Source organism: Lactuca saligna, chromosome 7 (genome assembly GCF_052625555.1).
Source record: "Lactuca saligna cultivar CGN05327 chromosome 7, ASM5262555v1, whole genome shotgun sequence".
In the NCBI taxonomy this organism is placed as follows: Eukaryota; Viridiplantae; Streptophyta; class Magnoliopsida; order Asterales; family Asteraceae; genus Lactuca; species Lactuca saligna.
In genome coordinates, this window is record NC_136423.1 from 178,124,232 (window position 1) to 178,149,513 (window position 25,282).

The window sequence follows — 25,282 nt, forward strand, 5'->3', positions numbered from 1 at the left end:
GCTACTTGAGCACCTGTTTTTTACATCTCAGCTATTATTACTAAATTAGTCCTGACCATCGTTGTTAAAATTCTTTTTATTCAACAGCTATGATAGAATATGAAGCTCTGATGTCTTTGATGAAGTAAATAGAGGTTATGCAGCTTTTATAGGATGCAAGAGCATGTTTTTTCCTTTTGAAGGTAACTTTCTCACTTTCATTTCCTTAGGGTTTCAATAGAACGATATGCCTATTTATGATTTAAATGGTTAGTTTGAATTTAGTGAGTTTTTTTCTTTAAGTACAACCATGGTGCAAAGTCACTTCCATCCATCATGTACCATAAAAATAATAATTAAATATCATTTTTATAATTGTTTACTTTATTGTGAGGATCATCATATTAGTTGGGAAAACTTATTAAAATATAAATTTTTGTTCAACTTAAATAATTTAAAGAATATTTTGTAAATAGTTAAAAGTGATAAATTGTAGTGTATTTTTAATAATGATTGTATGTTTGTTAATAACGTTAAATAAGTATAAAATCTAAAGTGTAATCATAGATAAACTAAATTTTAATATTAAAATAATATTTTTACCTATACTTATAAAGTTATGTCTTTTACTTTGAACATATTATATTTAATTTATTAGATTTAATATGTTGTTGTATGTAAACTATTATCAGTTTAAAGATAGAACTTTTGAACAGTTTTGACATAATACTTAAATTGTTAATTTAAATATAACATTATAGGATCAACTTCAATATAAATTTCAGTTCCACTTAAAAAACCCAAAGAATATTTTGTGAATAGTTAAAAGTGATAAATTGTAGTGTTAAATTCAAAAACTAAATTATAATATCTATTTAACTAAAATATTTCTTAAATATATTTTTATAATCATTAAAATTTTTCAAATAAGTAGCTTAAAATAATTTACAATAATAATAGTTAAAAATAACTTTATAAAATAATTATATTGTTAGATTTAAAATTATTTTTTGATTTTTAAATAATTACAATGATAGAAATTAAAACGTTAAGCAAATGAAATTTAAAAAATTAATTAATAATAACAACTATAAATAAAATTAAACCATATATTATATTTAATTTTGTTTATGAGTAACCAATATGTAGAGGTCATTCAAAATATTGGGATTATACAGTTTTAATAGATGTATGTATTATCGTATAATTCAAAATAGAGTAAATTACATGAATGGTCCCTATGGTTTAGAGTCATTTGCGTGTTTGGTTAATGACTTATTTTTTTTAACTTGGAAGGTCTATTATTTGTTTTTGTTATGCATTTGGACCATATCTTACCTAAAATTACTATTTTTTTCCCTTGATTTTTTAATTTATTTAAATAAACACACCCCAACCCCACCCACCCATCACCTTACCTTATCTACCTTACCATTTTTCTCTATATAAATAATAGTCTTCTTTTTTGTTAGACAGGGACCAAACACGTAACAAAAACAAACAGTAGAGACCAAACGCGTAACAAAAACAAATAGTAGGGACCTTCCAAGTTAAAAAAAAAAGTTAGGGACTAGACACGTAAATTACCCTAAACCATAGGGACCATTTGTGTAATTTACTCTTCAAAATAATCAATATATTATATATCCTTAGTATACGAATTATTATATCAAATTTAACAACATTATTGTTATATTTAGAAAAACATATAATTGTAAAGATTTCAATTATATAGATGTTTCTGCGCAACGCATAAGCATTCGTCTAGTATATGAGTAAAGATTGATGTATCATAGATATAATGGTAGATGATAGATGAAATTGGGAATGACGGCATCATATTCGCGACAATAGTGAACTTAGGTAGTTCGAGACTTTGGTGAGTAGTCCTGGAGACATGTCTTTATCATTTTAGGAAGATAGATGGTGGTTGGAGATTGGTGAGAATTGATGCTTCACGATTAGTGAAACAATAATTTAGATTGATGACATTATTCTTCCAACGTCAGGAAATAAAACGGGGTGAAATCTTTTTGTTCCTAGAAAAGGTAAATATTATGTTATGTCACGTTCTTTTGTACATAATTCCTATTAGATATAACATTGAATCTCGAGGGATAAATGTTTCGTCCATTTTGTGTCAAATTTTTTCGCTAGAGGCGGGACAATTAAATAACATTTTGTTAAGATGAGGTGACAGTTAGAACTTGAAATGTAGTGCTCAAGTGGTTGGATATTCAACATATAGAGTTTGATTCGGTGCAATGATAACTTGGGCATGAACGTGAAGAAGAAGAAGACTGTAATAAGTGTTATTGTATGTGTCTCAATCTGGTACATTTAAAAGTTTAGGAATGTTTTGTTGTTTGCAATAGGACATTTGAAGAAAAATGATATTTTTTACTCGATTAGAGAGTTTTTTGTTCCTATGATATTTGAAGAAAAATAAAAACTCTACTTTAAATTGGGTTAATTGGCTATAATATCTTCTAAATTTTATGTAATTGTTTTTTTTTTACTCTAAATTTTAACGAATTATAATAGTTTCATTTGATGAAACATATAAAAACATAACCCGGTCAAGTGGTCAACTCAACATGGCATGTTTCGGCCCACCCCATGAAAGCTCAAGTATTTCAACCCATGACGCCCAAACCGGCCTTTTTTTTCCTTGTGGTCCATACACATTCTAGAAAAGAATACCATAAAAGAAGAACACGGTCGCTCACACAAAAGCATAAAAAAAGCATCGATCCAGTTGATTCTTTTCTCTCGATCTCATAACCTCAAAATCATCGTAAGTTTGATCTAATCCGATCGATCGATCGATGCTTCAGATCTTTCTCAATCCATGATGCATATCAATGATTTGAATTGTTTTTGTTTCTGATCGTAATATGTGTTTTGATTATTTTTTTGGGGATTTTGACAGGGAAGCTAAGATCTAAGTAATCGTTTTTGTTTGTGAGAAATGGCGACAAAGAAGAGCGTAAGCAGTTTGAAGGAAGGAGATCTGAAGGGGAAGAAGGTGTTTGTTAGGGCTGATCTTAATGTACCCTTGGATGACAGTTTTAAGATCACCGACGACACACGTATCCGCGCCGCCGTCCCTACTATCAAATATTTGATGTCTAATGGCGCCAGAATCATCCTCTCTTCTCACCTGGTATGTGTTCTGTTCCTCATTTGATCTGGGTCGTATGTTTGTTTCTGATATACGTGTTGCAATCTATCTCCAAATAACATGTATATGGATAAGTTTCTTCTGTAATCTTCATCCATAGCAGTTAAATCTCACGTATATAATAACGTGACTAAGACGTGGTTTTTGAATCCGTTTTGCTCATTCTTTGATCGCAATAAAGATGCTAATCACTTTCTTTTAGTTGATCTAAGGGGTGCCTAAGAAGGAAGATTCAGATTTGGGACCTCATAAGCTTAATTAACCAATAGCTACCTCTTTGGGTTTGAACTGTTTGTAAGGAGGGTCTGATGATTTATGTTCTTTTGTTTGTTGTGAACGTATTTACAGGGACGTCCTAAGGGTGTTACACCAAAATACAGCCTGAAGCCACTTGTGCCTAGACTCTCTGAGCTCCTTGAAGTCGAGGTTAGTTTCTCCATGCATCTTCATTAATACAACACCTCTCATCAGCTAATTCAACTCTTTTCTGAAATGCTTTCTTTGCACCCTGTAACAGGTCAAGATGGCAAGTGATTGCATAGGTCCAGAAGTTGAGAAACTGGTGGCTGAGCTCCCAGAGAGGGGTGTTTTGCTTCTTGAAAATGTCAGATTCTATAAAGAGGAAGAAAAGAACGATCCTGAATTCGCAAAGAAGCTTGCATCACTAGCAGACTTGTATGTTAATGATGCATTTGGCACTGCACATAGAGCACATGCATCCACAGAAGGTGTCACAAAGTACTTGAAACCTTCTGTTGCTGGATTCCTCATGCAAAAGGTCTGTCATTTCTTGATCTTGATTAAATATGGAGTCAATTGGCAATCTATTTACATAGGTTTGTGTTTTCAGGAGCTTGACTACCTAGTTGGAGCTGTATCCAATCCCAAGAAGCCATTTGCTGCCATTGTTGGAGGATCGAAGGTATCAAGTAAAATCGGTGTGATCGAGTCATTGTTAAAGAAGGTTAATGTCCTTATTCTTGGTGGAGGTATGATCTTCACTTTCTATAAAGCTCAAGGCCTCAAAGTTGGATCTTCACTTGTGGAAGAAGATAAACTCGATCTTGCAAAATCGCTTCTTGAAAATGCCAAGGCTAAAGGGGTGTCTCTGTTACTCCCTACTGATGTTGTAATTGCTGACAAGTTTGCTGCAGATGCCAACAGCAAGGTTTTTTTTTCTCCTTTTCCTTTTCTTTTCTTTTTCTTTTCCCTAAATTGCCCTTTCCTTAGTATATATTATTGCTCCATTACAGATTGTTCCAGCCAATAGTATTCCTGATGGCTGGATGGGATTAGACATTGGTCCAGATTCCATTAAGTCATTCAGTGAAACTTTGGATACTACTCAAACTGTTATCTGGAATGGACCTATGGGTGTGTTTGAGTTTGAGAAGTTTGCTGCAGGAACAGAGGTACACACACATACATACACTAGTGAAATTACTAAAATACCCTTGATCAACAATATGGTTATATTTGTTTTTATTTTCCAGGCTATTGCAAAGAAACTGGCAGAGCTTAGTGGAAAGGGAGTGACAACCATCATTGGAGGCGGTGATTCGGTTGCAGCAGTGGAGAAGGCTGGGCTAGCTGACAAGATGAGCCACATATCGACAGGTGGTGGTGCCAGCTTGGAGCTTCTAGAAGGAAAAACACTTCCAGGTGTGCTCGCCTTGAATGACGCATGAGCCCCTGTCTTTTGATCTTGTTTTGTGTTTTGAACCAGGGTCAGAAATGTCATAATGGAAAACCAACTTTTGCGGTTTTTTTTGACGGTTTTAAGCTTAGAGTAGAAGTTAATAAAAAGGTCATGTGAAGGTGTGTGTGAACATATTGTGGCCTTTGTTTTTTGAGCATTCATATGGTTCTTGAGTTGGAATCATTTTCCCTTATATATGAATGACACGTTGTATTGGTGATTTGATGATGTGTCTTGGTAGATTATGTTGCTTTATGGTTTTGTTTTATTTTCATAAAGTTTTGAAAAGGTTTTTTGAACATTCCTTTAACGTAAAGGTAAATTTGATAATTTTTGTAGGTATTCTTAAAACAAATAAATACTTAAAAAATGAAAGATGTGAAATTTGGGGTTAAATGTCGCAAAAAACATTAAGTTTTTTAGTTTTTCTTTTTACAAATTCGAACATTTGTTTTTTCTTCGTACAATTTTGATCATTTTTTTAGTCATTCTTGTTCGGTTGGCAGATATGACATGATAATGCCTCAATGTTCGATTACATCATGTAATTGGTGTTAAATTAAAAAAAAAAAAAAAAAAAACAAGATGTAGTGGCTAAGTGAAAACTATAATCAATTGTCAAAATTGAAAAAATGAAAACATAATATCTTACAACATTTTTGCGTAAAAGAACGATCTCATAACATGTTACTTTGAAAATAAGATAATTGAATGAAGTATGATGACAAAGAGAACACACCAACATATTAATATTAGCTCAAGGAAGTGTTATCCCATGCTCCTCTTCCATATCAACACTGAGTCATCCCCTTCTTGACCAACCTTCCACTTGAAGCACTAACCATTGCACCCAAAGCCACTTGTGTTGGTTGCATCTCTAAGGACATCCATCAACACATTTGACATATTAATGACATGCAACAACTTTTTTTGTTGTATCTTACACCTTTGATCGTTCTACCACATGTCCACTGCGTAGCATCCATCTTATGTGGTCAAATTTGCACCATGTCCAACATTTGTTATATTACATGCATGTGCAACGACAAGTCACTCCAAGATTGCAACCTATTATAATATATGAACGCATGCCAACTCCCTTCCCTTTGAAGTGTTTGATCACCCCTAGACCACCTTGACATCTTATTTGGTTCAATTTACACAACATACAAACAATTTGGAGGTTACATTACATTAGGCTCATATCACACAAATTAGGACCTCAAATCAAAACTCAACCTTTATTCGTGTTTAACATAACATCTCGGAGTTTGAATTGCATAATCAAACAGGCTAATACGATATTTCGATCCACCAACTCATGATCAAAACCCTCTACTTATGTGCAATTCAAACCCTAATCCATCAACCAAATTGATACTCAACATGAAAATACAATTTTGTTGCCTAAGTCAGACACATAGGCACCGAAATACACGACTTTTTAGTTGCATAAAATCGAAAAGAATCCACCCACCAAATCAAACAGTTGAAATACAAAAAGTCCATGTTTATGATGCACAATCTCCATCTTTGTGCTTGTTCACATGTGCCCATTATCACCCCATAAAATTGTTTGTTAAAATCAAGAAGTTGGAGTTGGAGTTGAAGTTGCAACAGGAGTATCTTCTTGTGCTCCCCATTCTGTCCAAGATCCATCATAAACCGGAACATCTGTCTTCCCAAGTCGATGGAGTCCCTACAATTACAAAACCATTTTTCTAAAAAATATCCAAAATGCCATTTTTGTTTTATTGTTCATATCCAAATGAAAAAATCAAAATACAATATCTCACCAATGCAAGAATGCATGCGGTAACTCCAGTCCCACATGAAGCCATAACAGGTCCCTCCAATGAGATTCCTGTAACAGTAATTTTCAAGTCATCAATGGAAAAAGATCCTTCTTTTTTTTTTTTTTAATTTATTTCAAGAAAATAATCTATCTTGTCCTCTAAATGTCCCAAATTTACTGCAAGACTAACTTTTTTTTTTTATTAACTTTTCGATACCCAAGTGAAAAAGACACACTACCATTAAAGTTCACTTGGAATGCAATCATAAAAGGGGTAAAGTGGTCTATTCATTATTCATAATGAGTCGAATCCATATAAGGGGTTGTTTCTTTTTTACCTATTTGCTTAATGGGTTAAGCACTTATTATAGAATTGCTATACATGATTGTTTCTATTTTACTTAATCTGGACAAAATGACTTAATGGTTTAAGAATTCAGTAACAAAAGAAGTATAATTTTGAAATTGACGAATTTACCCTCTTGTTCAAACTTTTTCTTAAGTTGGTCCGCTGATAGCAGTGTCTGTGAGCTGTCCAACATCTGTAAGAATCAAGAAAACCAAGAAACATCTATAAAAACAGTCTTTTCATATATGTGTTTCGTTTTTACTTATACAGAAAGAACCCCTTGATAAAAAAAAAAAAGGAAGTCAGGAAAAGGAGGATTTCACTTTTCCCCATTAATCCTAAATTTTTACAAATCTGCCCTTATTGTTTTTTTACTCTCATTTATAGACAATTTATGATTACCTGAGCAAAAGGAATGCACTTGCTCCCAGGCACATGGCCACTCCTTATTCCTTTTCTAGGCTCAGCTGCAACTCCATCAAACCTGAAAACAAATCAAAATTCAAAAAACACCATTAAAGTTCATAACATATAATTAAAAATCATTAAATTTGACATTTTTTATACCTGGCCTTTGACCGAGCATCTACATGTTGATGTGTTTGGTCTTCTGTGTTCTTTCTAACCTGAAACAACCAATAACAACAAACACATCATAAAATAGGCCCTTTAAAAACAAACTGAAATGAATTTAAAAAAAAAAATGCAACCAAATTTAATCCAACAAACCTGTTCAAGTGTCCATACAAGATGTGGTTGATATCTTGTTTGAAATGTAACTGGACCAACCTGCCCAAAAAAAAAAGACAGCACTGTGATCAATTCCTAATAACTTTAATACAGAAAAAAAAAAAAAAAAAGTTATATAAAGTTGGTTTATAACTTTATATAAAATATATTATATGAAATTTATGGACTTACAGCTTGGCCATGGTATACTTTTTCTATTGCCTCGCTGGCAGCACTAGCTTTCAATATGGCATCACTTGAAGCACTCGATTCAACATCAAAACCTGAAGCTCTCCACATAGGAAGGCCTCCATCTAACACCCATACTCTATCATGTCCAAAAACTCGAAACATCCTACACAATTTCATCATGACATCAGCCCTAAAACCCATATCAGGTAGTGTAGGCCCCATTTGTTACACATGACATGACATGTCAAAACGGGTTGTAATGTGTTTGGTGGACCAATGTATAGGGACTTGTTCAGTTGTTCTTGATCTTTGTGTATGTGTAAAAGACAAAAATGCCCTCCTAGAGTTAAGGAAATGAAACTTACCACCAGACACGAGCAGCACTGAAGATCCCCTTACCATCATAAACAACAACTCCATCTTTGTTTTCAATACCAAGAGCAGAAACAGCAGCAGCAAATGCTTCTTCAGATGGCAACATGTGTGGCAGCTGAATTAAAAGGTTCCATATTTTCAGTTTTAATTCGAAAAGAAAACACAGAAAAGGATTGAAAGATAAGTGTCTCACGTTAGTAGTGCGATCAGATATCCCATCTACATCAAAGAAAAGAGCACCAGGAATGTGTGCAACCTGTTGAGACCCCGTTTGAACAATATCAGCAAGTGATCATACAAGTGTTCGATAAAATGCCAAATACAGAAGTTTAGAAAGCAAAAATACGCACTTGATACTCTTGAAGTGGATTTCTTTGTTCATCAGGCATGTACCAGGATGCATCCAGTACCTTCATATCAGGCTCACGAAGATTGGCATGAAGCCAGTCAACTGAAACAACAGGCTCGGAAGTTGACATGGACTGTGTTGAGAAAGGAGATGTAGATCCGACCATGGTGGAAGCCATGTCACTACGAACTAAGGTTTGCCTCCTGTACACCGATTGAGATGGGAAAGCCCACGAATGAAGGGGTTTCTTCTGAAAATGAGGGACAATAGCTACATGAGTTAACTGTAATGGTTACGAACCTACTAAGTTTGCATTCAAAAAGTGATGGATTAAACATTTTCCATCTAATTTACCAAAAAAATGGTACCAAATCCAACCTATAAGAAGAAGATTGGATTATGTTATGAGATAATCGACAACTATCGCCGATTGAATTAGAAAAAAAAAATACAATTAACTACTGATATCAAATGATTCCCAACCTACCAGCAATAATTACAAGCGGAAGACAAATCAACAGAGCAAATAACTAAATTCGGATATGTTAATAGGATCAAAAACGGATACTTACGAAGAAAAGGGGCGCTAATTTTTGGGGTTTTTGGTTGAAGGCGAAAGACGAGACGAAACGATGTGCAAAGAGTGTTCTTGAAAGAAAGGCGGATGCCATTTGATCAGAAACCGAGAGAAGATTCTATAAACACCATATATGAACAAGCGGAATGCGAAATTGAGAAACCCTTTTGTAATCGGTTGATCAAACAGTTGTTGATCGGCTCAGAACACAACGTAGCAGCGATGTTTCACTCTTTATCTCGCCACTCCATCCAAAGCAAACTTGTTTTTGGTATGATGATGAAGAAAAGGGTTTGCAACCTGGCCCCTGTATTTTTGAGTTTTTGTTACAAATTCTTTCTTTTTAGAGTAAACTATAAAAATGGTCATTTAATTATTTCTATTAACTTGGTATTCACTTTGATACAAGATTAATGATTTAAAATAAAAATACTAAAATTAATATGTATCCGTTCTTAGATCATATGATGAGATGTTATAATGACTTTTCTTGGTTAATGTCATGACAACCAATATTATGACAAACAAATATATTTAATTTGATTTTGGATTATTTATAATGTAATCAATCTATTATTAAATTTATATTTATATTAATGTTTTTTGGTTTCATTGTATCATTAGAGTGTGGTGATTTTAGTGTCACCATGTCATTTTAAGTAACTGAAACTAGCATGTGAACTAATGAGCTTTATAATTTATATTCTAATATATGTATGGGGGGTTGTGCGGAGTGCACGCATGTATAAGATCGAATTATAAGCCGGTTCGACGACTAGTTGGGGGTCCGAGGGTAGCGCCCCTGGGTCCGGGGTTTCTAAAGGGGAAGCGCCCCTAGCGGGGTCCAAGGGGCAGAGCCCCAAAACCTCACCGAATTTTACATATGGGAACATAGTGGAAAATTCAATTTCTTGAGGTGATTATGGTAAAAATAACGAATCTCGTTAGTTTTGGTAACCCTAAATCCTCATTAAATCCAGATTATCATGACTTGCTTCCAAAGCAGCTAATGACGGCCCAACCCTAATGAAACCCTAATCTCGTTTAATATATAAATAGTTCTTTCTCCTTAGAAGATGGTTACGATCTTAAGCTCTCGTTTTTCATTATACTTTCACATAATCCTCTAGCATATTGGCTTACAATTTTTGTGCCTAGAATCGTAAGTGTCCACTTGGATTATCTCAGACTGAATTTCTTGTAACCCATACATAGGGTAGAAATATCAGTTCGAAAAGTGATATCACGATCCAAGTTAGTATCCAGATCTCCACCACAAACCCCAAAATTCCCTACATAGAGTGCATTTCAATCATATCTAGACACAATGTTAGGGTCATATAGACTTACATGAAATATGTAATATTGAATGTCATAATAGACGTCATGTATGATTAAGTACCATTTTATTTGGTTGAAATTTACCTCAATAGTGTAATTAGAACATAAAGAAAACTTAGTGACGTATTAAATACCATTAAAAGAAAAATGACATATATAACAAAATTGTCTACTGTTGGTTGCCATTTTATGACGTTAATATTTATTCTTTAGTTACCGATCATCTTACGAAACCAAGCAAGTTTGTATACTTCCTTCCTTCCTCTTAACCATTTTCATAGGATTAAGGTTTTGTTAATGTTAGTGTATAGCTTATTTTTTAAACAACAAAACCCAAAACACCTAATATTCTATAACCAAAACACATCTCATTAGAATTAATTATGTAACTTTAATTATTCAAATCGCAAAAATATGTTTGTGTTCTTTGGATGATTTTTTTTAAAGGATGGTGGTACTTCTAATAAAGTTCTACTAATAGAAATAATTAATACATGACGATTATACCTATAAAATCCTTTTGACAGCCTAGAAACAGAAACAACCAATCTATAACAAAGAAAACAAATAAAGAAGGAAAGAACAAGCTCTAACCCCTGATTCAAATACATAAAGAACTTATACAACAAAACAAAACCCAACCATAAAGAAAAGGAAAAAAACAACATTGGATAAAATAGTCAAGATGGGTGTTGAGTGACAATATCTTAATTTTGCATACATTTAGAGAAAAGAAAAGATCTTTAATGACTTACTTTCCAATACTTTTCTTATAAATATAAATTACTAATTTCCAATAAGACAACACAAAAGTATAAAAGGCTTAATTGATACAAAATATGGATTTATCAATAAAAAGATAAAAATATTTTATAGTTTATATATTTTATAGTTTAAATATTTTATAGTTTATATATTTTATCCATAAAATATTATGAAAAATAATCTTTTTATTATTTGTTTATGTTAGCTCTTTTCTTCTTAGACTTATTCCTACAAATTAAATTATTTCTAACATCAATTATTTTTAGGTTCCTTATACTCTTGTGCCCTATAATGGTAATAGAAACAAAAAATACAGATATCTTTGAGTTATTTAATAAAATATCATATATGGATATAGCTATCTTTTAATATTTTATAACAAAATAACCATATAAATTGTTTAAAAGGTTGTAAATTTTAGATTTTTTTTTCCTTACAAAATACTTCCTATTTTTAACTATGGATCGCAATATATGAAAATTCACAACATTAGGCAGATAAAATAAATAGAAAAAGATAAACAAATGATAATATAGTTTTTTTTTGAAAAGAATGTAGTCATAGCTAGGGCTGTAAACGAACCAAACGAACACGAACAAGGTTTTGTTCATGTTCGTTCGTTTAAGTTAGTCGAACAACAAACGAACACGAACGGATAAACGAACGAGATTTTCTTGTTCATGTTCGTTCGTTTAACAAATTACTTTGTTCATGTTCGTTCATTTATGTTTGTGAACATGTTAAACGAACATAAACGAACAAACATAAACGAACAAAGATTAAAAAAAAAACACAATTGAACATATATGAACATATAATATAACAATGTAATAAAAAATAATTGAATATAGATGAATATAAATAAACTTAAACGAACGAACATAAACGAACGTAAATGAACATCATAAACGAACGTTCACGAACATAAATGAACGAACGAGACCATTGTTCATGTTCGTTCATTTAACTAAACGAACGATAATTTTTGTTCATGTTCGTTCATTTATTAAATAAACGAACATAAACGAACTTCCCGGCGAACAGTTCACGAACAGTTCGCCGAACGTTCAGTTCGTTTACAGCCCTAGTCATAGCAAATAAACCTTAAGGACCAAAAAAAAAAAAAAAAAAAAAAAAACGGGATTAAATCTCGGATAGATAGATATCTTCCACATCTCCCAAAATATTTTACTTCTAACAATTTTGTTTTCATAAATAATAATTTTTACTCAATCATAAGATGTTCAGATCTCATAAAAATAAAATGAATATCATTGATTTTTTAACGAATTTTTTGTCATCGGGGCAAAAATACATATTCATATAAATTTCTAGACTTTTTTTATTTATTTAAACATTTTAAGTAATCATTTTATGAAAGATGAACGAACACTTTTCAAGAAGTTTTTCAATAGACAACTCACCTGATAAAAAGTTGCTTTACCGTTTACTTATATAACCATGATCAAGCAATTTTCAAGAAGTTTAGTGTTATACACAAAGGTTTTGCAGACAATAAGAGAAAACAACTTGCTCTCGTTGAGGGTCGAACTCAAGACCTCCCGCTTACTAAACGGGTGCTCTAACCAACTGAGCTACGAGAGCTTTTTGGTTTACTTTTTTACGATATTTATTTTAATAGTTAAATATCTATTAAACTACATTTCCCTTTTAATTTTTGCTTTTGATAACAGGAATCTGTTTTCCTTTTTCGTCCCTATTGGTCTTTCATTGTTCACTCTCTTATGTGTATTTAAATTAGGTTTATGGATGCGTTTACTAAGGTCAATAACTGAGCTACAAAAGCTTTTTGTTTAATTTACTTTTTTACAATATTTGTTTTACACTATTTATTAGCTTATAATCCGTGAAAACCATGATTTATATGATTATAATTATTATATAGGTAAGAAAAAATATTAGACGTTAAAAAAGTGTAGCATATTTAAGATTGTAAGAGACCTGAATTATTTAGAAAACTAAAAAATTAAATAAACATAATACTTTGTCTGCAATTTAGTTATCATGTTGTTGTAAATTCACTTAAGTCATTAATTCATAGATATGCACAAAATAGCAAAATAGGGCATAAAAACGTAAGACGGTAATTGTATAATTATGCAAGATAGTATAGCTCTAATAAGAGTTATATTTATTATTCCGTAAAAGTAATTAATATTTCGTAAATCCATAATTATAAGGATTTAAAGATAATCATAGTTGATATGAAAACCTTATAACCATTATTTTTCAAGTTTTGGAATCAACAACTTCATCTCCTCCTCATTTCCTGCTCCACACATGCCTTTGTTGACGACAAATTCACGTTGTCATCAACATCAAAAACTTCATCCAACTTGCATCTTAAATCTACTATTAGATTTCATATGATGAGGACTTGTGGTGTCAAAATTTTCACATTAAATGTGGTTATATTTTTACCGGATTAAGATCCTTACAAAAACGTTATAAAATATAAAATGATAGTAAAAAAAAAATATTATTTTGTGTGTTCAACTAAAAGGTGATTGTATAATACATTCATAATTGTTTTTTCTTGAGATTTTGAATCAACGGGTACAAGTTGAAAAACTCTAAATTATAAGGCTACAATACTAAAATTATTGAAAAAAGTTCACATCTTAAAGAATTTGAAACATTTTTATGAAAATTATAATTAAATAAAGGTCACTAAAAAATAACATATACAAATATTATGTGAAATTACACATTTAAATAATGATTACATGCCAAATAACTAATTTTTTTGCAACTCGCTGATAATTTGCTTTTATTAGGCTTCCCTTGAGATGGAGTAGACATTAATTTTGTATCTTACATTGTAATCTCTTACGTTTACTTTAAGAGCCAAATATTTTTTTTTTTTAAATTGAACTCGGACGAAGATAACTCCAAAATGAATCCAAACTGAAAAAATATAAATAAGTTAAAGTAATTAATAAGTAATAAAAAATAAATTGTAAAAAATGCTAGTTTTATTAAACTAAATTCTAACATTAAAGATTAGTATGTTGCATTTTTCAACCCCAAATAATGTTTATATCCGGTATTTTTACATTTAATTAGTGTATTAGGCAAAATTTATAATTTTTCTTTGACAAAACTGTAAATTTGGTCCCTGTGGTATGTCAAAAATTGAAACTTTGGTCCAAAAAGTTTTGGACTTGCATCACTCGTCCAAAATAAGAATTATATTGCATGTTTAGTCCAAAATTGTTTGAAAATATTTCAAATGACGGATTTGCCCTTTTAATTTTGTATTTTTTCATTTTCTTTTATTTCCAATAATTAAAGAAAATTCTAAATTAAAATACTCTCTCTCTCTCTCCACAAAAAAAACCATCTCAAAAATCTCTCTCTCTCTCTCTCTCTCTCTCTCTCTCTCCCCTTTTCTCGCTCGTTTATGGCCTTCTAAGGATTGAATGCAAAACATGAATCTGAAAGATTTATAGAAAAAAAAAGATGAATGAACAGAAGAACATGGATCTGAAAGATTTATACTAAAAAAAAGTTGTTCTTAAGTAGGGCTGTCAAATCGGGCAGTCGTGTCGTGTTTTTGTCTGACACGACACGACAATGTTTTGTATAACACGAACACGACACGACACAATGTCGTGTTTTTTTTCATTAACACGAAAACGAATCAATTAAAACACGACAACACGACACGACACGACAAAGATAATATTACATAACTATTAGTGTATTTCATTCATACTTATAGATATATAACACGACAAAAACGACAAACACGAAAAACACGACAACCGCATGCTTAATTGTGTCAATTCCGTGTCGATTTATGAACACGAACACGACACGACACGACATCGTGCTTTTTAATCTTGACACGAAAACGACACGAACACGAATTCGAATTTTGATTTCGTCCCGATTTCGTTTCGTTTCGTGTATTTTTGTCGTGTCGTGTCATAAATTGATACCCCTATTCTTAAGTAAAGAAAATGAAACCAAGAACCATAAACACACCCGATTTTAGAATTTACAAAAAAAATACACCTTAAACAACCACAAATATGAAGTCAAGAACCACAAAGAACATGAAAGATATACCCCTTTTCGTCTCTGTACCTAAGTCAAAATTTATTTCCCTTCATCCTTTCTCCATTCATACAAACACATCCCCATCTCAGTTTTGATTCAAATTTAGAGTTTCGATCGGGCTCTCATCTATTTTTATATTTCCTGGATAACAGGTTTGGTCCTCCTTTTCTAATTGATCACAATCCTTCACTCTTTTCGAATTTGATGTTGCAGATCTATCATTTTTGGAACTGAAGCTCTATCAAGAAAACAATGTGTGTATATGTGTGTTGTGTTATTGGCTCACTAGAATCCTTTGTTCCTCTACCACTAGAATTTCCAAAGCCCCTTTGATCTGTTACCGATTTGGCAGGGGAATGAACAGAAAATATAGAATTTAACATTATTGCACCATTGATGGTGAGGGGATGATCACAGTGACGAAGATATAACTGTTTCTTGGAAGAACAACTTAAGAAACAACCACCATCTTCCGCATCCATTACAATCTTCTGGTAATCGAACGACAAGGAAATTTCCCACGATGTCCCATTCCACCGCCAACCCAAAAAGGAAGGAAACCAATGACAACTGCAAGTATTTCAAGGGTTGGTGAGGGATAATTCCTTGGCTACAAACCCTTTTATTAGTTCTTCGATTGTGAGATCGGGTGAGGAAGAAGATAGGGTTGGGAAAACGAGAAGATATTGGGTGTTATTTATTTCCAGATTTTTAGATATGTAAGAGAAGATGAAGTTCAACCACTAGAGATTGATTGAGTGTCCAAATTGAGAGAGAGAGAGAGAGAGAGAGAGAGAGAGAGAGAGAGATTTTACTTTTTATTTTTAATTATTTAAATACCAAAATAAATAAAGAAAATAGAAAAAAAATGAAAAGGGTAAAATCGACTTTTCAAATGTATCAAGGACCAAAACCCAGAAAAACCTCGATTTTCGACCTTTCATGCAAACTGAATAGGATCCTATCCGAAGTTTTCTGAATACCAAAAGGACTAACATTTCAGTTTTGTTTTTTTCTTTTTATTATTCCTTTCAAAAACGGTGTAAAGGTGGACTAAGACATTGGGAATGATTAAGTGTCAAGACCAAGAAGGTTTCCTGTTACCAATTAACTTTATGGAAAAAGAAAATAATACTAGTATTTAAAGAACAATACTTCGTCGGTTCGTCCCTGTTGCTTTTTCCCTCCAACGCCACAGGGAAATTGTCTCCATACTTTTTCAATGAATCACAAATCTCTTGATCCAAGCAATTCTGATTCAGAAACACTACGCTGATCGTTCATACAATTTTACTTCACATGAAATCTTGACTTGATCCACAGGTATGTAATGTTTGAATTCATATACCATTGACTTACTTAGAGGAACCGATCGCGCATCTTTTAAGCATTTTCGATCCAGAGTTTTCTGCTATATTTCTCGTTCACCATCATCTCCCAGTTGTTTTCAGTTTTAAATTTAGGGTTTATCATTGATCACTATTTTTCATATAGTTCTGGATTTAGGGTTTATTGTTGGTTAAGGATTTAGGGTTGATTTTTGATCGAGAATTTTCCTTTTGATTGCATATCTTAGTTGGATGTAGAGCTGTATATTCCACCTATGAATACTTTCAAACTAAATATGTTATTGTGTAGATGATGGAAACTAAGAAGATTTACAATTCAGATATCATCTCCTGACCATATCAGTTATATCATTGTAATGGATGTGATTACAAGAGTATGTATATGTGCTTGTTGTTCAAACATGTTTTTATTGCTATGATTAAGTAGGCATCTTAAATCTTAATAGTTAATATACTTGATTATATCCATAGGTAACCTAGAACCCCTTTTGGCTCTAGGGTAATGCTGCTGATTGAATTCTGTAAATGGACCACTTTTATGTTTTGAGGTCGAATCTTTCATTAATTAGACACTTGCTCCACCATATGGCAAATACATGGATTTTAACATCTTCCTGAATCAAATGGTTTAAATGAATCCACTTAAGTCCTATACTCAAACATTACAACCATTAAGAAGCCTTGGTCAAAAGTTTTAGAAGTTTAAGCATATATGAGCTACCGATTGTGTTGTAAACCACATATGGTTTTGTAAAAAAAGAAAAAGCAAAAAAAGAAAAAAGAAAAAAGAAAAAAGAAAAAAGCATTGCTCTCGTTGAGAGTCGAACTCAAGACCTCCCGCTTACTAAACGGGTGCTCTAACCAACTGAGCTACGAGAGCTTCTTGCTTTACTATTTTATAACATTCATTTTATTAAATATTAATTAGATTTGATAGAGTGTTCCATGGTTTTGGAGCTCTAGCTTTAGATGATACCTTTTTAGGTTCCACCATTTTAGTTGCAAGTATTCAAGGTTCTTTGTATTAAGTGGTGATTATCATGTTCATTAGCAACTTAGAATGTGAAAACTCATACGGAGGTCCTTTTGGGTTTCACCATTTTAGTTGATGGCTAATGTTCTTGTGGTTGTATAATGGGTTCAAAAGTGTTGTAATCTTGAGCAAATATGAGCCACATGTTGTATGGGAAATTGATAAGGTTTTGTAAAAAAAAAAAAAGAAAAAAAAAGACAATTTGCTCTCGTTGAGAGTCGAACTCAAGACCTCCCGCTTACTAAACGGGTGCTCTAACCAACTGAGCTACGAGAGCTTTTTGCTTTACTATATTACAACACTTTTTCTAGTAATTAGATATGGAGTAAATTACATTTTGGTCCCTGTGCTTTGTTAAATTTATGGTTTTGGTTTCCTTCTTCCTTTTGGTCCTGTATTTCACCGTTTGATAATGTTTTGGCTTTGCACGTGCCTTGCACACTAGGGCATTTTGGTCTTTTCCTTCTGTTCTCTTTTCAAGATTTCCTATGTGGACTTAAATAAGAGTATAAATATGTGATTGTTGTTAGAGTAAGTTTTTTATTGCAGATAAGTGGGCTGGTTTTTGTATTTTGAGGCTGAATCTTTTATCAAGAAAATACTTGCTCCACAAAATGACAAATGCAGGGGTATTCAACATCTTCTGAATCGAATGCTTCAGATGAGTCCACTTATGTCATATAGTTAAATATATAGTATATGGTTTTAAAAAAAGAAAAAAAAAAAGAAAATTGCTCTCATTGAGAGTCGAACTCAAGACCTCCCGCTTACTAAACGGGTGCTCTAACCAACTGAGCTATGAGAGCTTCTTGCTTTACTATTTGGGATACAACATTTTTTTAATAATAAGTAATTAGATAGTATGGATGCATTTGTTTCATGGTTTTTAATTTTTAGCTTCACATGACACTCTGCCTACTGTGAAATGAAACTTAGCAATGTTACTTCAAAAGAAACCTAAGGATGCTGACTCTTGCATATGTTTTGAGGCTCTACATGTATTTAAGAATGTTTGTTTATGTCTTAATTCTCATTCAATTCAATTCTTGAGCATATATATATGAGCCACAGGTTGTGTGGGGGAAAAAGATAAGGTTTTGTAAATAAGAATTAAAAAAAACAATTTTGCTCTCGTTGAGAGTCGAACTCAAGACCTCCCGCTTACTAAACGGGTGCTCTAACCAACTGAGCTACGAGAGCAACTTGCTTTTATTATTTTACAACATTTCTTATAGTAAAGGATTAAAGTTGAAATACTTAACCAACTAGTCAATTTGTCCCAAATTGGTTGCTATATGTTTCTTTCAAGCATTCAGGGTCCTTAAACATCATTTTTTTGGCACCATATTAACAATCTATATGCAGTTTGCAACATTGACTAAAGTGTATTGCCAAAGTGGATAAAAAGAGCCCAGGATAAAGTGGTATTGATGGGTTTTCAAGCAATGTTACAAGGTGGAAATTTGTAATGAAAGTTGGAACTTCAGCATGTATGAGCCACTGATTGTGTGAGAAAGAGATAAGGTTTTTAAAAAGGAAAAAAAATAAGAGAGATAAATTTGCTCTCGTTGAGAGTCGAACTCAAGACCTCCCGCTTACTAAACGGGTGCTCTAACCAACTGAGCTACGAGAGCTTTCTGATTTACCGTTTCACAACATTTTTCTTTACCAAGTGTTGGAAACGTAGAGCATAGATGAGCCACAAGTTGGGTGCAAAACAGATATGGTTATGTAAACAAAGAATAAAGAATAATTATTTTATTCATATTGTATAGATTATCCCTTTCTACTTAATAAGTTTACAGAACTCTTCTACGGTTTAAACGCCATTTGTTTTGTAATTATAACATTTATAGCCAGGTGACAATGTAATATTTATAATCTAATACGAAGTTGGAAGTTGGAACGGAATGAGAAGAACAATTGATGCCCTTCAATGGTAATTCTTTAATTTTTTATCAAATCCCATAACGTAAAAACTCAAAAGGCAAGTTTGGTATAAATACGTAACAACATTTTCCCGCAGTTGTATCAGAGAAATGGGAATCATAGAAAATTGAGTGAATATGTTTTGAGAACAATCGTATTTTACTATCTTTTGGTTTTTATTTATGTTTGGGGGTAAATAAACAATAAAAGAATATTTAATAATATTTAGTTAGGGAAAATAGTATTTTAATTCAGACATAACTAAAAACGAAAAACATTGAAAGAAAAATACGAGTTGGGTTTAAGGATCAAATGCGTAATATTGACCAAATCACATGACGATTTTAAGAAGAATTGGATGCCCAATTTGATCAAAATGAGAAGAAAGTTGGGTTCTTTTTGCAATGTTGGACAAACCCATATCATCTTTGATAGGGTGGTTGGTGTTCATTTGGTGAATATTAAAAGTAATCCAGGTTTAAAAGTGTTGAAATCTTGAGCATAGATGAATTATTGACCGTGTGACAAATAAATAAGGTTTTGTAAATAAGGATTTTTTTTTTGCCTACTTTACGTTTAGTCCCAATTTTTTTTTTTTTTATGAAAGAATCTAGAAAATCGGCTAATCTTTTTCTACATTTTCAAAACGCAACCTGCTAAGTGGAAACGTGGTTGATGTTTTTTGATTTTTATTAGAAAAGCCCCAAATGTTTGGGCCAGTTTACGTTTAAGTCCCAAATTACTTTTTTACGAAAAAGTCTTTAAAGCTGACTAACATTTCGAGTTTAATCATTTTTTACATTTTTAGTTTAATTTGTTGAGGTAGTGCGCCAAGCTTTGTGGTTAATGTGACATGGCGTGGCAGCTGACATGATATTTCACGTCAGTGCCATTGCTTACTTAAAAAAATCCCCCCACCCTCCCAAAAAAAAAAAAACTAATATTTTTAAGTAAGGAAGGGCTCTAATGTGACATGCTACATCAGCTGCCATATCAAGCCACCTCAACCATCATTCCTCCTTGACGTGCCACCTCAGCACGTTAAATTGAAATGTAAAAAAGGGTTAAACTGAAAATGTTAACCCGTTTTTCAGGATTTTATCTTAAAAAAATAATGTGACTAAAACGTAAAATGGTCCAAAATTTTGGGGCTAAATATTGGCTAAAATGAAATCTTTTCTAGAAAACAATAGCAACTGGGTAACAAAAAAAATATTGGGGCTAAATGCAAAATTATACATAAATGTTGGGGCTAAATGCAAACTGAGGAAAATGCAAAACCGACACATCATGATCAGTTGGTGACCGATTAAGGGTTCGAAAATGAAACATTTTCTAAAATATAATGGCAAATGAAGAACAAAAAAATAAAGTTGGGGTTACATCGAAACGAAGGTGTATAAATAATGGCTTTTAAGGTATTAACCCTTGTTTAAAATTCAGTTATGACTAGTATAAATAAGGACTATGTTTTGGTAAATTCATGTTGAGATTTCCAACAATAAATTCTTTGGTTAGCAAGTCTCTCTTTATTATTCGTTTGTTTCTCATGTTTCTCCTGCTGCATATTTTTCTTTATTACTCGTTTGTTTCTCATGTTTCTGTGAACATTTTGATATATTTCACATTTGTGAACGATAATTTATAATATTTTGAACACAATTTACTACCAATAGTCACCACAAGAACACTTCCCATCTCTAAAATGATGAAACCTAAAAGGATCTCTAAGTATAATTTTCCGCCTCACAATCTCACTTACAAACTTAAACACCTCATGACAATCACCACAAACACGAAGATTCTTAAATATCTGCAAATCCAAACCTTCCGGTGTACTAATCAATCCATATGCAAGTGCCAACCTCTCACTATGCTTCCATAAATGATCCTCCTTTTGTTCTTCATCAATATCTTGCAATGCAAACTTCATATCACAAACATAACCACTTTCTTTAACCATCTTCTTAATCTCATCTAATTTCCCATATATCTTACCACTTTCAGGGTGCGATTTATCCCCTATCGCAAAACAACTCACCTTTCTTTTCATCTTAATCCAACTACACGCGGGTTTCTTCTTAACATTTCCAAATTCCATTTCTGATCTAACATCATGAACAAAGTCCCATTTCCCAACACTTGCACATACATTTGAGTAAAGAACAAAAGCCGAATCATCTAATGGATTTGATTCAAGAAGATGCTTTAAAGCTTGTTTTCCCAATTCTAAATTTCCATGGATTCTACAAGCAGCTAACAAGCTTCGCCACACAAAGTCATTTGGTGGGACCGGCATTTCCTTGATGAAAATTTCAGCTTCTAGAAGCTTCCCGGATCTTCCAAGAAGATCGATTATACAAACACAATGTTCTATACCAATAGGAACTCCAAATTTTGTTGTCATTAAGGAATAATATTCAAGACCTTCTTTCACTAAACCTCCATGACTACATGCTGATAATAAAGAAACAAAAGTGACATGATCAGGCTTAAATCCCATTTTCACCATTTCATGAAAAGCTTCTATTGCTTCCTGAAACAATCCTTGTCTTGCAAATGATGATATTAGAATATTCCATAACACTATTGGTCGAATCTTTGCTTCCGGAAGCATTTTCATCACATCATTTATCTCGCCACATTTTCCATACATATCCGTGACAGCTGTCGCAACATATTGATGCGAGTCAAACCCGGATTTAAAAGTCAAACCGTGAATCTGTTGACCTTCTTCAAGAGCAGATAAGTTAGAAGCAGCAGAAAGAGCCGAAGAGAGAGTAAACTGATCCAAATGAATTCCATTTTTCTTCATCTCTGTGAATCTTTTTAAAACCTCTTCTCCATGTCCATGAGCATTTGCAGCAAGAAACGCGTTCCAAGAAACGTAATCTTTATTAACAAATCCATTAAAAATACACGTACTTGAATCCAAATCATTACACTTTCCATACATTGTAATAAGGGAATTTTTCACATAATCATCCGAATCAAAACCAGAAAGAATCACATACCCATGTAACGGTTTCCCATGGCTGAAAAGTTGATTTGGAGTAACACAAGAACTAAGAACTTGAATCAAGGTTATGTAGTTAATGGGTTCGTTTTGTTTTCTCATAAAGTTAAAAGCTTTGATTGTTTGATTTGGTTGTTCACATTCGGTGTATCCTCCAATCAGAGTGTTCCATGTCACCAAGTCTTTTTCGGGCATTCTTTCAAAAACTTTTTCAGCTTGCCACATCATCTTTTGCTTTCCATACATTGTGACTAAAGCATTTCCAACAATTAGGTTTCCATGAAAACCAGATGTGAATACAAGTGCGTGAAGGATTTTGGCTTCTGCTAAAAAATCATGGTTTGAACAAGCAGATAATGCGCTAGAAAAAGTCACATGATTTACAGGTCTTTGTCTCTGAAGCATTTTAACAAACACTTTCAAGGCATCAAGGTGCACCCCTTCTTGTATATAACCAGATATTATTGTATTCCATGAGATTAAATCCTTATCTGGCATCTCTTCAAATAATTTTACCATGTCCTTGAGCTTTCCGGTTTCTGAATAAAAAAGCAAAAGGGTATTGCATAGAGATAGGTTTATATCAAACCCTAGTTTGTGGACCAAACCATGAACAGCAGAACCATAGAGGAGATTGTCCATGGAGCCACATACTGATAACAGTGCAGAAAGTGTAATTGGATCAAGATCTTCATGGAGATGACGCATGAATTTAAAGCAATGAAACGAGTCCTTGAATGAATGATTGCGTGCATATGCAGAAATCATGGAATTCCATGAAATAGTGTCACGTGTACTCATTTGATTGAACACATAGCAGGCGTCTTGTATGCTACCAATATTACCAAACATGGATATAAGAGAATTGGACACTGAAAGATCATATTCGAATCCACATTTTATGACATGTCCAAGAACTTGAAGACCCAATGACTCGTTTTCCAAAGACCCACAAGAAGTTATCACAGTGGTGAATGTGTTCTGGTTACATTTGACATCTTCATGCTTCATTCTGTGGTATAAGTTTATGACCTCCATGGGATTTCCATTATCAGAGTAGCCAACCATCAATGAAGTCCAAGATACCACGTTCTTTTCTGGCATCTTGTCAAAGAGACTATGAGCACTGGAATGGAATCCATATGAAGTATAAAAGTTTAGAAGAGCTGTTCCCGCATACACATTATATAATAAGCCGTTTTTCAAAATTAAACCATGGATTTGAAACCCTTGATGTAGCATAAAGCCTGAACCAGTGCATCCGGTTAATAAACTAGCGATAACGAAGCCACTTGTCTCAAATCCTTGAGCACGCATTTGACTTAACAAAAGAAAGGCGTCTGAGTACAATGAAACTCGAACTAAAGCAGAGATCATGGTATTCCATGTAGCTTCGTTTCTCTGAGGCATTTCATCGAACACGCAGCGAGCAGCTTCGAATTTGCCATGTTTTGAGTACATATTAATCAACGTATTTGTATGGAATATGCTTAGACGGAGGTAATTCTTTATACAAAAAGCATGTAGTGATTTTCCAACAGTCTCGTTGGTGATCTCCGAGAAACCCTTCTCTAAAAAAACTGAGATAATGGGGTTGATAATGTTTCCTCCAAATTGGTGCATCCCACGATGTAGAGACTTGAAGCTTGTACATGGCGTCAAAGCGTTCCAGTAGAGAAACTGATTAGCTATGACACCAATTCGGTGCATACCCAGGAACAGCATCAGAGTTTCCTTGGCGAAGCCAATTTAAGTATATACTCGGATAATAATGCAGTCCAAGAAACCATCCTTCTCTTGTTCATTTTAACGAACACATCACATCACGGGCGCCTTTCATGCCACCAGCTTGAGAGCAGTGCATCTCCCGAATGTCATTTTAATCTTTATTTTCTCTCCTATTCTTCTCAAACTATTGTGATGAAGTTTTGTAGGTTTTACTCAATCTTTTTATATATTTATATATTTATAGTTTATTTTATCTATTAGATTTAATTTAAAGGGTAAATTACACCAATGGTCCCTTGTGTAGGTGCTAGAAAGCACATTTAGTCCCTATTTTCAAAAATTAACTCGGACCGTCCCTCGTTTGATTAAAAATTGCACGCTTCATCCCTTGTAAGTTTAAATTTGCAAGCTTCATCCCTTACGAGTTATAAAATGACTGTTATACCCTTTTGTATTTATTTTCCAATTAATTTAAATGTTATAATAATTATTACTAATTTAAAAATAAAAGAAAAAACCCAAATATCCCTACCACCCTACCCCGACCCCCCCCCCCCCACCTTCCTTTTACTCATCTCTCTTCCTCCCTCTTTTGTTAATTCTTGTAAAACCACAGATCCACCAGTTCCGATCAACCACCACCAGAGCACACCCCTTAAAGTCAAAATTCGGCCACTTTTTTGTAGCCTCCCGAATCAATAGAACCATCAACCATTTTTTTTCCTGAACACCGCCTTCAACATGAACCACTTCACTGGTAACACCGGTTGCCCATCAGGGATCCCAACCTCTACGCCACCTGTTTCT

The 25,282-nt window shown here is 33.1% G+C and overlaps 3 protein-coding genes, 1 long non-coding RNA gene and 6 other non-coding genes across 12 annotated transcripts; 2 read left to right on the forward strand and 8 right to left on the reverse strand.

Annotated features, from left to right (window-relative positions):
* The first annotated feature begins 2,654 nt into the window (after positions 1–2,654).
* LOC145004135 (phosphoglycerate kinase, cytosolic) lies at positions 2,655–5,084 on the forward strand. Its single transcript, XM_078963030.1, has 7 exons — positions 2,655–2,776; positions 2,912–3,145; positions 3,512–3,589; positions 3,681–3,941; positions 4,014–4,331; positions 4,417–4,575; positions 4,657–5,084. Exons 2-7 carry the CDS (start codon positions 2,951–2,953, stop codon positions 4,849–4,851), a joined length of 1,206 nt encoding a protein of 401 aa, XP_078819156.1. The 5' UTR covers positions 2,655–2,776; positions 2,912–2,950; the 3' UTR covers positions 4,852–5,084.
* A 992-nt stretch (positions 5,085–6,076) lies between these two features.
* On the reverse strand, positions 6,077–9,518 carry MST1 (mercaptopyruvate sulfurtransferase 1). Of its 2 annotated transcripts, none has more exons than XM_078963803.1 (11): positions 9,224–9,518; positions 8,653–8,898; positions 8,496–8,558; positions 8,293–8,417; positions 7,928–8,090; positions 7,736–7,795; positions 7,574–7,632; positions 7,409–7,490; positions 7,136–7,199; positions 6,659–6,726; positions 6,077–6,561 (listed from the first exon to the last, which is right to left on the reverse strand). In XM_078963803.1, the coding sequence occupies exons 1-11, from the start codon at positions 9,320–9,322 to the stop codon at positions 6,448–6,450; spliced, it is 1,143 nt and encodes a 380-aa protein (XP_078819929.1). In that variant the 5' UTR covers positions 9,323–9,518; the 3' UTR covers positions 6,077–6,447. The 2 variants fall into 2 exon arrangements, with proteins under 2 accessions (XP_078819929.1, XP_078819928.1); XM_078963802.1 differs by having other exon boundaries at positions 8,653–8,901; positions 9,224–9,517.
* Positions 9,519–12,865: 3,347 nt separating this feature from the next.
* Positions 12,866–12,939, reverse strand: TRNAT-AGU (transfer RNA threonine (anticodon AGU)). The gene has a single exon. It is a non-coding gene; the product is annotated as a tRNA-Thr (tRNA).
* Positions 12,940–16,546: 3,607 nt separating this feature from the next.
* Positions 16,547–19,713, forward strand: LOC145005657 (uncharacterized). Of its 2 annotated transcripts, none has more exons than XR_013662644.1 (2): positions 16,547–16,743; positions 17,059–19,713. It is a non-coding gene; the product is annotated as an uncharacterized LOC145005657 (long non-coding RNA). The 2 variants fall into 2 exon arrangements; XR_013662645.1 differs by having other exon boundaries at positions 18,352–19,713.
* TRNAT-AGU (transfer RNA threonine (anticodon AGU)) lies at positions 17,576–17,649 on the reverse strand. Its single transcript has one exon. It is a non-coding gene; the product is annotated as a tRNA-Thr (tRNA).
* TRNAT-AGU (transfer RNA threonine (anticodon AGU)) lies at positions 18,006–18,079 on the reverse strand. Its single transcript has one exon. It is a non-coding gene; the product is annotated as a tRNA-Thr (tRNA).
* On the reverse strand, positions 18,535–18,608 carry TRNAT-AGU (transfer RNA threonine (anticodon AGU)). Its single transcript has one exon. It is a non-coding gene; the product is annotated as a tRNA-Thr (tRNA).
* On the reverse strand, positions 18,929–19,002 carry TRNAT-AGU (transfer RNA threonine (anticodon AGU)). The gene has a single exon. It is a non-coding gene; the product is annotated as a tRNA-Thr (tRNA).
* On the reverse strand, positions 19,363–19,436 carry TRNAT-AGU (transfer RNA threonine (anticodon AGU)). Its single transcript has one exon. It is a non-coding gene; the product is annotated as a tRNA-Thr (tRNA).
* Positions 19,714–21,394: 1,681 nt separating the features above from the next.
* Positions 21,395–24,667, reverse strand: LOC145003931 (Tetratricopeptide repeat (TPR)-like superfamily protein). The gene has a single exon (XM_078962834.1). It carries the CDS (start codon positions 24,470–24,472, stop codon positions 21,398–21,400), a length of 3,075 nt encoding a protein of 1,024 aa, XP_078818960.1. The 5' UTR covers positions 24,473–24,667; the 3' UTR covers positions 21,395–21,397.
* Between the last annotated feature and the right edge of the window lie 615 nt (positions 24,668–25,282).

Bases quoted from the DNA above. Each gene is read 5' to 3' on its own strand.
- LOC145004135 (XM_078963030.1), top strand. From the start codon at position 2,951: ATGGCGACAAAGAAGAGCGTAAGCAGTTTGAAGGAAGGAGATCTGAAG. The intron at 3,942-4,013 runs GTCTGTCATTTC...TTGTGTTTTCAG, and splicing joins CTGGATTCCTCATGCAAAAG to GAGCTTGACTACCTAGTTGG. The intron at 4,332-4,416 runs GTTTTTTTTTCT...GCTCCATTACAG, and splicing joins CTGCAGATGCCAACAGCAAG to ATTGTTCCAGCCAATAGTAT.
- MST1 (XM_078963802.1), bottom strand. From the start codon at position 9,322: ATGGCATCCGCCTTTCTTTCAAGAACACTCTTTGCACATCGTTTCGTC. The intron at 8,091-8,292 runs GTAAGTTTCATT...GAAATTGTGTAG, and splicing joins AGTGCTGCTCGTGTCTGGTG to GATGTTTCGAGTTTTTGGAC. The intron at 7,200-7,408 runs GTAATCATAAAT...TGATTCTTACAG, and splicing joins AGTGCATTCCTTTTGCTCAG to ATGTTGGACAGCTCACAGAC.
- LOC145003931 (XM_078962834.1), bottom strand. From the start codon at position 24,472: ATGCTGTTCCTGGGTATGCACCGAATTGGTGTCATAGCTAATCAGTTT.